Genomic DNA, 16,846 nt, shown 5'->3' with positions numbered 1-16,846 from the left:
ACAAGATAGACATAGTTACATTTTCATGGAAATTCTCAAATGTGACATTTGGATCATTTGCTTTTACAGAACACAGGCAAATTTATAACAGAGAAACAGAGTCCTCTATTATGAAAACTACATGAATTCTGAAAATGTAAGCAGCAAGAAAACAGTTAAACTCTCCTTTTCAGCTTTTTAAGGTGTTTCTTCCAGAACATAACCAAGGCTGTCATGAAGCTAAAGGAAAAAGTTCTGAGCCCAAAGGGATTTTCACAAACTTATCTAGCTCAATAACTATTTCCAACTCATTACAACTTATAGTACAGAAGCTCATTTTTCAGTTTAAAGGCAGAAAGGACCAGCAGACCACTTAGTATTACGTCTTGTATAACAAACTACTATGGTTCATTCCGATATCTAGCTCCCCAATTCATGTCCAGCCAAGATTCTAGAAGGACAACCAGCTTCAACTAGATGACATCAGGAAATAAAGAATCCACATTTCTAGGTGCTAGTTTACTAAATGCTTGTCATTTTATCCATCTCCTAAAGATACTACCTGTGGCTTATTGCTATTTTGGTTTTGAAATACCTTTCATCTGTTTCCATGTTAAGGAGAAGATACATAAAAAAGTATTCCTGTAAGGCCCATGAAAAATACAAAGAGTGAACGCTATTAAATCTGTTCTTTCAGTGTTCACAGTTGCTGAAATTTAGCACTTCGTTTAGATGGTTTTGTTTCAAAAACTTTCCAGCACAATCTCACATGAATTTGAACCTACCAGAGCATTTGAGTTTGAAAGCTTTTACCTGGGAGATGTTCTTTGATGCCATTGTTTGTAGGAGAGCCCTCAAAGCGCTGGTTATGGCTTCCAGGAATTCTGTGTCTGTAGGGAGTTCTGTCAAAGAGTTGAACCCAGAGCCAAAAGTTAAACAGGAAGTTGAAAGATACGAGAAGCAAAGAAATACAAATTCCTTAATCCCTGAATTGTTCCTCCAGGTACTACCACAAACAGGAAGAGCGAGATTTTCAGAAACTGGTCTTTGTAGGTTGTAACTATAGTGATTTGTTTGAATTCAGTATTAATTGCATCTGGAAGTTAGACCACAGTTGGTCCTCATTTTCAGGCACATCCCTGGTTAAGACACTTACGTGCCATCGTCTTAACTACAGAAGCTGACTGCATACTTCAACTCCTTTCTTCTGTCTTCCAAGCAGGCTTGTCAGACACCCAGAACACTGGACTCTTTCCAATTCATATAAAGAGCATGTTTTCTGGTGGTTTAATAACCTTTCAGAAATGTACAATTCAAACACTGCATTATTCTTGTTTAACTACACATTCATCAATACCAGCCATCATCTTCAATACGTGCTCTGCATTTCTTGAAGCTTTTTATTTTCCTCTAATGTGCTCTTATTTTCTGGACTACTCCAGATGCAGAAACTCTTGATTATTTCATGCATAACTCCTCCTCTCCCATGTAAGCAACTAGATCTTTATGCCTCTTTTTCACCCTGTAAACCACAGAATTCCTTTTAACCACATGTTGGTATGTTATCAACTCTATCTGGCAGTTTCCATTACATAGCATTTAACTATTAAAAAAATAGCATGTTAACAAAAAATAGGGCCATTAAACTAATTTATTAGCACCCTCTGTCTTCAGCCAGCCACTTCTCCAGTTTCATCTAAGAACTGACTATTGCGAAGCATAACATGTAGACCCCGAAATCTTGCAAGTCCTGCTCTTCAAGCATGAGACAAATATTTTATATGAGCTTCCTTGCATATGTCTTCATATTTATTTTCATTTCCTGTATTTTAGTTTTTCAAGCACTACGCGCTCAGTAATAATGTTCCCAGAGACTGATCACATGCTTTTAATGACACCGAGAAAAAAGCGTGTTTTGCAGGCAGATGCATTTTCAAGCATTAATGCAGTGTCATACCATACACTACAGCAAATAGGAACTACATACACCGCATTTGTGGCTACAAATGAAGATGCTTGAAGGAAGGGAAGAAAACTGAGCTTCTCAAGCTTCTAAGAGACAAGAAATGACAAAGCCATGAATATGCTAGACTTCAACAGATCTGTCTTAGGAAAAATGCTTTCTGACAATTTTGAGAATTGGCAGGCTTTTCCAGCCTCTAAGAATATCTTTTATTTTTTGAAAAGCCATCATCACTGACCTAAAAACAAAAACAGATTATCAGAATAGTCTGAATGAAGCAGCCCGTCAGGGAACCAGATCATCAGCTTGGAATCACTTTTTTTTTTTTTTTTTTTTTGGTAATCTCAGTTCAGCTTCTCTAGTGTCAGTAACAGAGACATCATAGCATAAATGGTCCAACAGTATTACTGGAATGATGCTGATCTGATGTATAAGATTACAGGAGGTAGATGGAAATGCTAACTGCTGCATACCTACACTACACCATCCAATGATACTGATACTAGCAGATCTATGGGGAAACCATGACAGTATCTCTATGAAATAATGTGCCTTGGAGGAACTACAGTGGATACATTACAGTGTTTACTGGGATATATCTGATATTCTAAAATAGTATTTTTAGAAAAATGAAATTTATTGCCTTCTCTATTGAAACCGACCAGCACCATAACAGGAAGTTAAGCAGCTTTAATATTTAGTCATAAAAACTTTGCACATTTTCTTATTACAAATATATTTTCAGTAAAGCTACGCAATCATATGCATAAAGCCTATCCTGGAGACAAGGTGGCTGCTATCTTTCCTACTGTAATAAGCATGTACATTCTGGAGATTTTTGCAGCCACCACCTTTGCCATAATTTCATAAGATTCCTAGAAAAAATGATGTGAAAGACTGTGCTAGATACCCTTTTTTTTCACATGTCCATTTAAGCTAGTTTGCACATTTAAAACAAAAATGTCCTGTCTTCTTCAAGGCTTGTCTGATTGATGAAAAACTGCCATTATCACAAATGTGATCAAGCAAACGGTTCCGATCTCACAGCAAGGCAGGATTCATCCACTAACTTAGTGACTTTCTGCGTGCACACACACAGACATAAAGCATATTCTTGCATTAGGAGCACACTTGCTCAAAATGCAATATGGATAAACACATCTTATCAAGATACACCACTTTGTCAGCACATTTCCAACATTTGATATCCTTATTTTGAAAAACCAAAGGGATAAAAATAGTAATAAAATGGCATTAAAACTTGACAACGTGTACATGGCTACCTTATATCTTTATGAAATAGGTCAGCAAGCCCCCTTTACATCTTACCTGTTTTAGAAAAGACTAGCTGTGAGAGATGCTGTGCAAGGGACTGAAGTGCTGAAACTCCTCCAAGACAATCCACATCTGACACTAACAAAATGCTATGAAGACATGTTAAGGCTCTACACTGCACTGCATTCAGTCTGAAACAAACAAAAAATGCACTTAGATCTCTTTGAAAACAGATGTCGAAATACAAAGAAGGATCTTGAATTCAATAAGGCTGTGATCCGGTGTGCAGTTTACACAAACATTTGCATCTCTTTATTCAAAATCACGTATCAGATCTGCCATCGTCCAGATCTTAAAAGCAACCCAAAGATGGACAATCCTTCTAAGAGTTCTGTAACAACTGAATATACATGAAAAATAGTAAGAGAGACAATGAAATTCCTACTTTTTAATTAATGGTTTCCAAGACGGATTGTGCATACAGATGTCTAGAGCAACACTGTTCGGAAAAGCAGTTTTTTCAAGAATCTGGGGAGGGGAAAAAGAAAGGTTAAGCAATAAAGCTTTTTTTTTTTTTAAGGTGTGTTTTGGGGGGAAGACTGAAATTTTAGCTTAATGTCAAACAGATACTTCAAACTACGTATTTCAAAGCTTTCCAGGTAGCAAGTGTATCACCTGCTAAAAATGCCAGAATCTTCCTCAATCACTCAAATGGTGCAATTATACACTGGGTTTAGCATAGCATATTTTAAGTATCCAACTGTACTGAACAAAAGGTGATTTTCTAGGTCTCTGCTATTCTTTTCTATTTAGATCTTTCTTCTTACAGATTCCGCTATAGAATTTTCAGATAGCTGCAAGTCTAAAAGACCTTGCCATGAAACTTAGACTGCTTGCTATTAAGTACAAAAAGCCTTAAATTATCTCACACCTTGATGGCTTGGGTCAGAATTCTACCACGCTGCTGAACGAGCATAACTGATTCAAATGACGAACTTCATCTTTACAACCCCAAATAAGAATGAGCAAAACTCTGAAACAAGAACATCTGAATTCTTGTTAGTGTCAAATATTGTACTTCAGACACTATGTATAAAACAGGGGGAAAGAGGAACTCCCACTTTTTCAGTGCTGGCTGTTGCCATTCACATACGTTACTTCCACCTCAGCTAATATGGAAATCTGGCAGTCATGCTTCTACTCAGAGTTTCCTTTCTTTTTGCAGGTAATCTTTTTCACGTCCAAATCAAGGAATGACCTTTGTACTTTGGAAAAGCCAAATTAAGAAAAGAAAAAAAAAAAGTGCACCACATTTCTCAAACACATGAACCTTTTATTCCCACTTACATGAAGAAATTATTTAGGTCAAGACAGCTCATGTGATGATGCTCCACCTCTAGGCCAAAAAAAAGTAAAGCTAAACTGATTTAAAAAGAATGTTCTTCTCCAGATGGATTGGGATAATTTGTTTGCCTAACCTGGGATACAAATCAGGCACAAGGGAAAGACTGTACCACGTATTGGAAATAAAATAAAAGACAATACCTTCTTTGGAATGAGGTTGTTCAGAAACGCTGAGTTAACCTCATCAGAGAGGCACAGAGGTGACATTAGCAGCCCACCGCCCTCATTGTATGAGTTTTCCATAAACAAGTCGCTTTCATCACTGCTGGAGAGTTCTTCCCATTCGTCATCAGAGGGATCTGAGAACAGAAGACAGACTTGTAACGTCACTTATGCAATAGGTATCCTACTTCCCAATTAAACTTGGCTCCAGCTCTTGGTTTAGGAGTCTTTGGGCTCTAATGAAGTCCACACAGACCAAGCGCCATTAAGCCACAGTTCTATATATTGTACTACTTTTGTTTAAATTGTTTTATTTTAAAAAAATATCTATTTTCTATTCACTCAGGTAAAAGTATTCTTATGAGAGAGGTTCTTCATACATGGGTACTTCCTTCTCTGATATTAACTACACTTCACTTAAAGATATCAAAAAAGGTAGAGAAGAAATATTTCATAAAGCATTTACTAGGATTTTAACTTGGATTGTACCATTTTACTTTTTGAGGTCGATTCAAGCATGCAAATACACCAGTTTAACTTAACTTGTTTACTAACTGCTATCAGTTTAAGGCAACTGTTTTCTCTGACAACACTGAAGCCACAGACAGATGTCCTCTGACTGGGCAGTAACCGGGCTGGATGAAGATGTTACCGTCTCCACAGCAAGGCCAGTTGAAAGGCAATGACAACACCAAAACAAGCCAAAGCAAGCCAGATCATCTCTGTTAGCCATCTCAGGCAACATATTTTACGTAAATTAAACTAGGTTTATACTTACATGATTTACTCTACTAGCGGATCTGTAAGGGCAAACATGGCGAGAGGGGTTGAGGTAGTGTTACCAACGGGCACAGCTACTGTAAAGTGAATGATCTGTCCGTGGCTTAAGGTGGACTTGGTCTGACAAGCACAAGCTAAGTCTATCATTTATATTTAAACTGATATATCTACGTCCACAGGGTTTACACTGATTTATCTATAGTTGTTTTAAACCTGGTTACATTTTAACTGGTGTGACACTGGTGTTTACGCAAGTCCTAAGTCTACAGGTTGGACTGATCCTCCTCACTGACAGGTGAAAGCTCTGCCTGCGTACATAGGTCAGGATATTTAACTACTGTGACGAAAAAATATCATATTCAGCCTCAAGTAATTTTGTCTGACAACACAGATTCACATGAGATCCAGGTACTGTAGTAACTGTGGTAACAGCCATGCACTTTTTCTGTGGCAAAAGATAAATTCATTCATTTAAAATACAGCAAGAAAGGTCTAAATGAATGCATTTCACCTGCACTATGCAGCAGCTTAAGAATTTATCTGAAGGTGATGACAACTGTTTATCTGGTGCAAAGTAACTCATCAGGCTGTGGCAACTTGATCACACAGGCATCTTCTTTTGCTTATGGTAATATCTAATTAATTCTACAGCCACAATATGCTAGTGTTAATAGCCTTTGCATGAGAAAACAGTTGTCTTTTATGCTTTACTAACCCACAGTAGCAACAAGCGTGAAAACAAAGCAGACATCCCCCTTTCAGTCAGTCTCTTGCCTCTTCTAAAAAAATTCCATCTGCATCTTTAAAAAGCAAAACCAAAAATCTCCTTTGAAAATTAAATTACAACTATATGAGCTGACCATGCAATTCAGCAACAACAAAGACAACAGTCATCATATGTTCACAGTGAGTGACCAGGGCAGAGCAGGAACCGGATTCTGGAACATTAGTCCATAACTAAGATCAGGTTTCTTGTAACGTTCTTGGAAATACAGAAGCATTTCTAATGGCAATCCCATCTCAACTAGCACTGGTAACCTATGAACTACAGACTGGATAGCAATGCTGGAGTCTCCTGGATGCCTTCCCATGTCCCTGTTAAGGGAAGAGCACTCTCCTTCTTCCAAACGCAAGCCAGTGTTCAGTAAAACACATCTCTTGCCAGCCTGGTCGTTTCCCTCAGTTCTGAGGCAAGCTGAGTGTTTCTATGAACTCAGCATAATGGCTAGAGCTATTTTAGTCCTCAAATAACTTGAAAATTAAATGAACAGCTGCCTCTGGATTCCTCTTAATTTCTACAGACTATTTTTCTGTCTGCCCATGAATGGGTAAAGTACTGTAGTGAAATACAACACAATCAACCTTACATTACACTGAGTGAATGGCAGAATATGCAGCTTATCCACAAGAGATTTTCCAATTAAAGGGGAGAGCTTATGAATTACAGCTCATTAGATGAGAAATGCAGTTATGAAATGAACTTCATATACTAGGTGCAGAATTTCCTTGCGCTGTAAGAGAAAAAAAAAATCACCATTGGGAATATCTGGGTATTACGGCGGATTTTATTAAAACCTGAAAGATTTACTTAGAAAGTTATCTCCTACACAATTACTTTTGCATCAGGCTCATGAACTGTACTAGCAATTACAATTTCTAGGTTTTGGAGGAGTTTTTTGAGTTTTGGGGGTTTTGTTTGTTTTTAAACAGAATCTGAGAATCATTTATTTTTCTGAAGATTTAGAGAAAAGCAATCAAAACTGAGTATCAGAGCTCATAGAAGATACAGAATATCTATTTCCTACTCCCCCCAGAGTAACAGCCTGCCTTTCTCCTCCAAAAAAGCTCATAGGTGGAACTCTGAACAGCCTAAATCTGTACTGCTGCCAGATTTGCATGCAAAAGCTGTCTCTCCTCCTTCTTCTGCAACATTTGTAGTATCAAAACTAAATCAAAACTAGAAGATTATCTGCTTTAAAAAAATTGATGCCCCAGTCCTGCAACAGGATTCACACCCACACTGTATCAGATGAACACTCAGACCACGCTCTAAGTGAACAAAGAATTTGCTGTAATACTTTTTAAGAAATATCTCTTCGGCACAAGTGCTTTTTTTGTTTGTTCTTAAATGTTGGCACATGTAGTATCATGCAAAAAATATGTAAGCGATAGAAATTATTTAAATGAGGAAAAAAACACTTAAATTAGTAATATAAATTACAATCCAATCTGCCCCCTAGATGAGGGTATCAGGGACAAGAAGTCTATGTGCATTCACCCTTAAAAGCTAAGATCACCAAACAGCAAACTAAACATGATCTATTCCAGGGACCACAACACTTGCAATGAAAGAGATTCCTACAAACCTTCACTGCAGCACATATTAACAATGATTTCCAGAGCAGTCTGCTGAGCCATCAGTAACGCTGTCACTTCTTTCAGTTCCCACTTATCAGACTAAAAAAGAAAAATATGAACCAAACTTAATTTTCTAAAACAACATTTCAGCACAATTTAAAGTACCCAGGCTGCCAGTTAAAAGTACAATCCAGACATTTCCTCTTCTCATCCCTCCCCATAAAAAAAAAAAAAGGCAAACAAAACCAAGAGGCTAACAAAACCTATCATCTTTCTGCTGGATGCTTCAGAACAAATTTTACCTCTAAGAAAGAACAAATTTTACCTCTAAGAAACACCACCTGCACTAAAGTTGTAACAGAAAAGATTACCTAATGTTAGCTAAAGCCCTAACAGAAACATTTATTTCTGTTACTCGTTTCATGTACGCAATAGTGAATGCATTCATTAACGTCTGTGCCATCTCCACTCACAACTGAATGGTTACAACCATTAAAAGTCTCACTCGCCTTACGCGGAGATCAGAACTTCCTGCAGTAGCTACAGGGAGAAGTGTCAGATAAGCCTATACCTTCCACTAGAGGGAAAGAAAGGAAATGCGCTTTCCTGATGTGCCATGCAACTTGCTCACATTTGAACAAGTTGAGCTGAATTCTCCATGCTCAGTTTTGAAGTTTTAGCTAAAATAGTCAAGCCATTTGGGAGTTAGGATTAGTAACACTAGTAGGTAGCTACTCTGGGCTAACGTTCAGTCAAGACCAGTCAGATGCTCAGCCAAATGCACTCAGCTCTCCGAGAGCGAGCCAGCCAGCCACACTTACTGGAAGTAGGTCTGAAATGTCATTTTCTCTTCTCACTTTTCCTTTTGGTATTTCTTCCATGTCATCATCTTCAGTCAAAACACGGCTGTCTGCAACATCATTCATGTTTTCCTCAGTTTCTGCCTCCGCAGCAAGTTTTAGCCTGTTTTTTTCAGCTTCAGTCATACGAATAATTGTTTCACCAGCATCTATTGCTAATGATTCTGAAAAAATCTTCAGGATTGCATTAACCATGCTTCCCAGGCTGCCTGGTGGAATGGTATCCTTGATATTCCAGAAGGTGCCTAAAATGAGATAGTTGAAATATAAGTCTGTTAAAATACTCAACTCCCAGCTCTGTAATAGCCATATATTTTGTAAGGACACAGCCTCCACTAGTTAAAATACTCAGTGCTTATATTTCAGTACGAATGTTCAAGTCTTTTCTCTACAGAGTTATTTTTTGTTTAGTATTTCATATACTAATCTGTAGTAACTATGCTATGCCCACATCTTAAGCTTAAGTAAATTTCAGCATGTAAGGATACACAGAATATTTATGCGGAGCAATCTTGGTGACACTTTTTACCTGTGATAGCAAATCTACATGAGATAACCATTTTCTAAGGATTCTCAAATTAAACTTATTTATTACACTCCAGTATCAAAAATCACCATGGTTGAGCATTTGAGGTGGAAAGAAGAATGCAAGGTAGAGAATCTGAGGTAAAAACCTATGCCTATTAAGATCAAAAAAATTCCTGTACTACTTACTGACTCATTTCACTGTTGAAAACCAATGAACAGTTAAAAAGGGTTCTCACACTGAGCAGGTACTGAATTCAGCATCAAGCATTTAAGACAGTTTTAAAACTAGTTGCAAATATTTGGTTACTCCAAAACACAATCCCAAGAGGCATAAATAACCCCATGAACCATCTATACAGGCTTTGACGATCGGATGTCCAGACTATAGCAGAGAATACTAAGCCTTCTGTCCTTTTGTCATGGTTTAACCCCAGCCGGCAACTAAGCCCCACACAGCCGCTCGCTCACTCCCCCCCGGTGGGGTGGGGGAGATAATCAGAAGGGTAAAAGTGAGAGAACTCGTGGGTTCAGATAAAGACAGTTTAATAGATAAACCAAAAGCCGCGCACACAAGCAAAGCAAAACAAGGAATTCATTCACTCCTTCCCACGGGCAGGCAGGTGTTCAGCCATCTCCAGGAAAGCAGGGCTCCATCACACACAACGGTGACTTGGGAAGACAAACGTCATCACTCCGAACGTCCCCCCCTTCCTTCTTCTTCCCCCAGCTTTATACGCTGAGCATGACGTCATATGGTGTGGGATATCCCTTTGGTCAGTTGGGGTCGGCTGTCCCGGCTGTGTCCCCTCCCAACCCCTTGTGCACCCCCAGCCTGCTCGCTGGTGGGGTGGGGTGAGGAGCAGAAAAGGCCTCGACTCTGTGTAAGCACTGCTCAGCAGTAACGAAAACCTCCCTCTATTATCAACACTGTTTCCAGCACAACTCCAAAACAGAGCCCCATGCTAGCTACTATGAAGAAAATTAACTCTACCCCAGCCAAAACCAGCACACCTTCCCACCCTCCTTTACCTGCCATGCTCTCCATCACAAAGCAACGAATGCCCTCGAGCATCGTACCTGCTATCAGTGTTCTCAGAAGGATATGCTTCATTGTGCTCTCTGGACACAACATCACGGTTTCCAACACTTGTTGTGCATAAGCATTGAATGAAGAAAGAAGATCTGGATTATCTTCTGTCACTGCCTGCAAGCAGTTTGCTGCAGCAAACAACAACAACAACAAAGATAATTAACAAACCCAATAGTAGCTTTCACTCTCCTAATGAGAAAGCATTATCTTCCTGAAAGCTGGAGTAATGAAACAGACACAGGGGAAAAACATTTCAGGCAGCATCATGTTGTAATGGTATGACACTGTCCTTCACAAACTGTGTTTTAGATTAAAAGACATTCTCTGGCAAACCTGTACATAAAACAGGTGAGGACACTACCACATCAGACATGGGACTAGCCGTATTAATTTCAGCTACTCAAAATTCAATTTCTCCATTGTATACTGACTACAGAAAACATCGAAAAATGTTGCGAGCACATAACTTGTAAGACCATTATAAGACTGTAGTAACTATACTACTAATAAAAACACGTTGAAAGTGGTAGGAGTTGTTTGGGTTTTTTTTTAGATGGACTACATCCTTTGCTCTACAAATTAAACCCTTCATTACCAAAACCAAAAAACAAAATGAAAAACACAGCCTCCATCCAGAGCTTGCTTTCCACAAAACTTTTCCTCCCATGTAACCACCAATAAGCTATTCTCCTTTGGACTGAAAACAAGCACAACAGATGTCAACTTCTGAATGATGTGCTGTTCAGGAAGGAATTTCAAATCTTACATTCAGTGTAAAGTTTAAGTAACGCTAAGGCAGATGCATTATGCAATGGATGTGACATCAGTGTCACATTCATATAGTAAAGAAAAAAAAAAATCTTTAAATCCTTATCTTGTCTTTTTACCACTTACCTACTGAAATAGCCAGATCCACATTTGTGGAAAATTTTTTCACGTAATGTAACACAGCCTCCAGACATCCTTCTTTATTGAATATGGATACTGCGGTATTGTTGCATTCACTAATGCATAAGAAAGAGTAATAAAACACTTTTACCAGGAAAAAATTACTGTAACAACATTTTAAGTAACATGTACTCACTATAACTCACATTTTAAAAACCTACCTAAGCATTACACATTAGTCAAAGAGCTACCCTTTGTTATCGAGGTTATGATCAACTCTATATAAAATGGAGAAAGAGAAGCTGCAATACCCTGGACACCTTTGAGGAAAGCTGGCTTCTGCCAGCTGCTTCCTCACACACAATATTTGGGAGTTTATTTAGGAGCCTGAGTACAGTCTCATGCGGACAGAGCCAACCAGAGCATGAAAGGCAGTTTACAGCTGCGGGCTACAAGCCAGCCCAGGGCTTTCTGCAGCCATGGAAGGCTTCATCCACAAACCCACAGACAACAGAGCGGGCTGTTGCCTCTCACATCAATATTTGCTTACTCCAGAGAATGACTGCTCCTAATATTCAGAAATCCATGCTAAATCAATGCTAAATGTGACATTTACTTTAATTATCTAACAGTGGGATTTGTGTTTCTTCAAGTTTTCACAGCTATTCCCATTTTTACACTAATATATTGATACAAGACAAATTCAAACTAAAAAAGCATGGGACCTAACTAGCTACAAGGGTCTTCAAAAATTTACTTTTGAAAATATTACGTCTCAGCATCAATGCCAGCCCCAATTTTATCAGTACCAAACTTAGCAACGAAGTCAGCAGTTCACGGTCATTGCCACAAAGTTCACAACACAGAAGTGATTTATAGCACACTTAATGATTATAGTTCCTCTTCCAAAGCACTTATGTCTACAAAAACAATTTAAAAAAATGAACAGAAAACATTGTTGAGTCAGAGTTACAAAGGGTCATGTATTCTGTGTAAGGTGCTGAGCAAGCAGTTTCTGCACTGTTCTAGATTCCAATCCCTAAAAAAAAAAAAACAATTTACAAATAAGGCCTCAAGCCAGCAGCCATACCATACAGACATACAGGCAGCTCCACTGAAATACTGTACAGTACAAAACAAAATTCCGTATGGACCAAAGCGTATAATGACGTGGAGCTGTTACAAAACGAAGAGAAACAACACAAAATCCAAGGAGAACTTTCAGAACAGGTTTGTATCACTTCAATGTTTATAGCCATTTCTGTATTAATAGTGTTGCCATTTCTCTTCCTTCACCTGGTGGTTCCAATGTAAACTACTAATTGAACAATTCTCATTCTTTCCCACATAATTAAGTAGATTTCTATCAATGCCTCAGCCACTAAGGCATAGTTTATCCAAACATTTAGTGTTAACTTTGGGGATTTTTTTAATAATCTGCAGAGGGAGGAAGTAGTACAAAAACTCCTCATATTCCCAGAGCACTGGAGTCCACTGATCAGAATTTAATTTTCTCCATCTCCCATATCACGATAAGGATCTACAGGTACTGCATGCAAGACCTCACAACCCAAACTGTACAGGAGACTATGACAGAACACGTTCAGAAAACACTATCAGAACTTAGGATGAACAGCCAATAGAAAAAAAAAAAATTGTCACTCTCCTAAAACTAATGACCAATTTTGTGCACGTTTAGAATCCTTCACTTACAAAAGTAATTTATGGTAGAAGATAAACTTGTATTTCAGATCAGATGAGGGCTTGCCATTTATTAAGCAAGGCACACGTAGGAACAACATAATCAGAATCAGCAACTGAATACATCTTCCCATGCAAGGACAGTCATTTCTTTTCTGCCTCAATTACCATGCTCTTTTTCAGGAACAAGTTAATTTAGCTCTTCTAAGAGGCCAGTGTTTACACAGCACTTACCATACATTCCACAGCAAATTAATAGCCTCATTGGCTATGTCTTCAATATAATTTTTGTTCATCTCTCTGCATTTCTTTGGAGACAGCTGGTTAGCATCTAGTCCAGTGCTACACTACAACCAAACAAGAGGACCAGGGTTGGGAATCAAACAAGCCAAGAAAAGCAAAAACTTAAAACATTAGCAGCAGAGTGAAAGGAGAGCTCTCTCATGAAGTGTTTATTACCAGAAAACCTGACTAGTTTCCTATTCTCTATGAAAACTGGGCCACAATAGAATTGAATAATTGACAATTTTTTTTCTCTTGTAGAAAGACTCTTACAGTACTTGCTTTGCATTCAGTAGTCTTCAGAAGCATTTTTTTTATGAAGAAATACTTAGCAATTTTAGAACCTGAAATGATGTTTCTTGCTAATACAGTCCATATGCAATTTTGAACAGTTCTTTCTAATCACAAAGATTAATTCAGCTAATATCTTGCTGTGCTTTGCAATAATGCTATTACCCATATTTTAAAATGGGGAAGAAACATACAGAAAATGATGGTATTGCTCAAGGCTGCTCATACAAAGACAGCACGTGACAGAATTCAATGCAATTTCCAAACTGCACTGCAACACCTGGACCAAACAAAGAATAGGTATTCAGTACAGATTATTCTACAATAGCAGTAACTACCTAACTGTAAACCCAAGCTTTCATTTAGAAAAAACTGTTTACCAAAAAACCTCACTAGAATGATGTTGCAACATAAATGTTGGATCTGGATCTTGACTGACAAAATAGACTTGTCTTGACTGACACTCCAGACCCAAAATCTCCAGACTGTTTATGTAAAAATCATCCTAGGCAGCAAACCTCACCACGGACCCAAGTTAGCAGGGCAGGAGGCAGAAGAAAGTGATTTGAAATCTCTGGAATAATTTTTGTACTATTAAACCTACTGAAACATTATTTTAAAAGATTTTTCAAGTATCTTATCTTAGAATCATAGAATAGTTTGGGTTGGAAGGGACCTCTAAAGGTCACCTAGTCCAACCCCCCTGCCGTGGGCAGGGACATCTTCAACTAGATCAGGTTGCTCAGAGCCCCGCCCAACCTGACCTGGAATGTTTCCAGGGATGGGGCATCCACCACCTCTCGAGGCAACCTGTGCCAGTGCTTCACCACCCTCAGCATAAAAAATTTCTTCTTGCATATAGCTATCTTGGTAATAGCTATCTGATATAGCTGATACATACAGCTGATATAGCTATCTTGATAATAGCTACAAAAATTGAACTATTTTTGAAAATGGGATAATTCAATGGCTAAATCAGTTTTAAAATCAGAATAAAAATAAACACACCTCCTTCAGAAGTGCGACAAGGGGTGTCATGATGTCTTTTGTCACCATGTCATCACAGACTTCAAATCCTCCACAAGCACTCAGATTTCTGGGAAAAAAAATAAATGCTTTGGATCAGATACAATACCTTCCAGGAACGTTTCAAAAAAACCCGTGCATTCGTTATTCTTCTCTAAAGGTTATGGTACTTTTTGTTTTAAAATCCATCTGCTTCATCAATAACTTTAGTCTTCTACCTTCCTAACATAAAAGAGAGTAACTTTGCTGTTAGGGAAAAAAAAAAAATTTCACTTGCTTTCTAGCCTAACTAGAAAGCTTATCTGTACTAAAACATGACTTCTGTCAGGTATTACTCAGTGTAAGATACAACATGAATGTTAACAACTATTAGCATTACATTTTGTACAAATAAAGCAAGCTGTAGGTCTGACCGTAGAAAACCAACTCAAAATGATGCTGTTCAATATTTACAAGTTTCTCAAAAAGCCATCTGTGTGCATTCTCTAACTAACCCACTGCTCCTACAGTGTTATCAAGACACAAAATGCCATACTAACAGCATTCAAGTTCTCTATACTTCTTCATACGACTGTTGATTTTTTTCCTTAACATAAGGATGGAAAGCAGCGCATTCCACTGGGAGTAGATAAAACAGTAGTACCTAACTTAAACACTGCTCCTGACATTAAAGTCTCATGGCAGCCTATTGGAGCAAGAAAAGCCCCTCTCTTGGGGACTTCGACTGACATAGGCATACTTGCTCAAAACGGAGTTAAAGCAAGATAGGCTGGCATTCAAATTCATGGCTTTTAACAGCAAAAACCCACTCTTTTCTTTACCATGCCAGGAGTACCTCATTCTAACTGAATATGAACAATTGCTTACCGGAGAGCACCTGCAGCTGTCTCACGAACAGCTAAACTGTGATCCATCAACAGTGGTCCTAAACACCGGACAACATCTCTCTGCAGAAAGGCTGGGATTACATGCTTCTGCTGCAACAGCTTGGAAATACTGGCACAGGCATACTCTCTCACTTCAGCACTTGGATGCTGCAGCTGGGGAGACACAGACAGGGCAGATTAGGAGCGAAGGAAAAGGTAGCTGCAAGTTTTTATTGAGTGAAAAGACTGATCTGCCTTTTGATTTGCAGGCCCAGCACTGTAGCTCCTGTTTTACCGCTCCTGAATGGAATCAAGAGCTTTTAACTTCCATGGAAGTTTATAAATCTTTGCCCGGCTTATGTGTGTAAACTATATGACTAGATAAATACTATTCTGGGTGTTTAACAAGAGAAACATAGTTCAGACACAGATTTGATGCTACCTGGCACTGGTGAGACCTCTTATCTACTTTAAATTACCACGTTTAAAAAAAAATGGACAAAAGCAGAGGAAAAAATACCATCAAGTATAACAGACATAACATATGCCACCATATTCTTCAGAAAAACTGAAGAATCAAAAAATACAAAAACATGATAGCCTTTAGACTAAAACCATCTGCTTAAAGACAAGGAGCAAGCGTTCTCTGCATCCACCAGATGACACTGACTTGTGCTGTAACAGAGGTTTAGGTGAGATGCAAGAACTGCAAACCATAAAAATAATACAACAGCAGAAATGCCTATCCTGGAAGGTCAGGGAGTTTGTTGAAAACCTAACGGAAAAGATAAACGTCTGCTGAAGAGCAGAGTGGAAAAGAGTGGTACATCAGATCTTGCCTCACTGAAACTGACAGAGGTCTTTCAGTTCATCCTCACCTGTACATTCTTTTTTTTTTTAACTTTTTTTTTTTTTTTAAAGACTGAATAGGTTAGTCCAGAAGAATAATCAAGCAGTGATTTGTTCAATGAGTTCAGTTAGGTGAAGTGAACAAAGAGAATTTATTTACTTAAAGGAACACAGATTTTTACTTGATTCTGAAGTCGCATGCGCAGTAGGAGGTTTAAAACTAGTTTTCATCTGTAATACTTAAGCCAAAACCAGGAACGTGGCCAAACTCAGTCTTTTTCAGCATTTTCTATCGGTTATTTCTTACACGTGGCTCTTGGACTCATCGCTCTGGCTACCTGTAGGAAAACTCTCCAGTCGGGCAGACCGAGCCCAAGCGCTGCAAGAACTGCTTCAAAGCGCTTCCTGGGACGAGGGGCACACAGCAGCCTCCCGCCCTGCCCCAGCCCCTCTGAACCGGACAGGAAGGAGAACGAGAGCCCGGACGGGGTGCCGGGCCCGGGGGCGAGGGGAGAGCGGCAGCAGCCGCCGCCCTCCCTGCCCA

At 38.7% G+C, this 16,846-nt stretch overlaps 1 protein-coding gene across 3 annotated transcripts in view; it reads right to left on the bottom strand.

The window, feature by feature from the left end:
- The window catches only part of HEATR3 (HEAT repeat containing 3), a 20,363-nt gene that overhangs the window by 2,502 nt on the left and 1,015 nt on the right, over positions 1–16,846 (bottom strand). For 2 of the 3 annotated variants that reach the window (XM_009320302.1, XM_009320301.1), the window contains exons 2-12: positions 15,455–15,627; positions 14,570–14,657; positions 13,223–13,335; positions 11,294–11,403; positions 10,387–10,527; positions 8,743–9,026; positions 7,930–8,020; positions 4,763–4,920; positions 3,663–3,745; positions 3,272–3,408; positions 793–881 (exon numbers count right to left, since the gene is read on the bottom strand). In XM_009320302.1, the coding sequence (XP_009318577.1) occupies positions 793–881; positions 3,272–3,408; positions 3,663–3,745; positions 4,763–4,920; positions 7,930–8,020; positions 8,743–9,026; positions 10,387–10,527; positions 11,294–11,403; positions 13,223–13,335; positions 14,570–14,657; positions 15,455–15,501 (1,341 nt within the window). In that variant the 5' untranslated portion in view covers positions 15,502–15,627. Of the gene's footprint in view, positions 1–792; positions 882–3,271; positions 3,409–3,662; positions 3,746–4,762; positions 4,921–7,929; positions 8,021–8,742; positions 9,027–10,386; positions 10,528–11,293; positions 11,404–13,222; positions 13,336–14,569; positions 14,659–15,454; positions 15,628–16,846 lie in introns of those variants that run through there. The other variant, XM_009320303.1, reaches the window with a different exon arrangement.

The sequence above is a fragment of the Pygoscelis adeliae genome, unplaced genomic scaffold, assembly GCF_000699105.1.
Source record: "Pygoscelis adeliae isolate BGI_AS28 unplaced genomic scaffold, ASM69910v1 Scaffold62, whole genome shotgun sequence".
NCBI lineage: Eukaryota > Metazoa > Chordata > Aves > Sphenisciformes > Spheniscidae > Pygoscelis > Pygoscelis adeliae.
The sequence above is the reverse complement of the archived record's forward strand: the minus strand, read 5'-3'. Positions and strand labels throughout refer to the sequence as shown.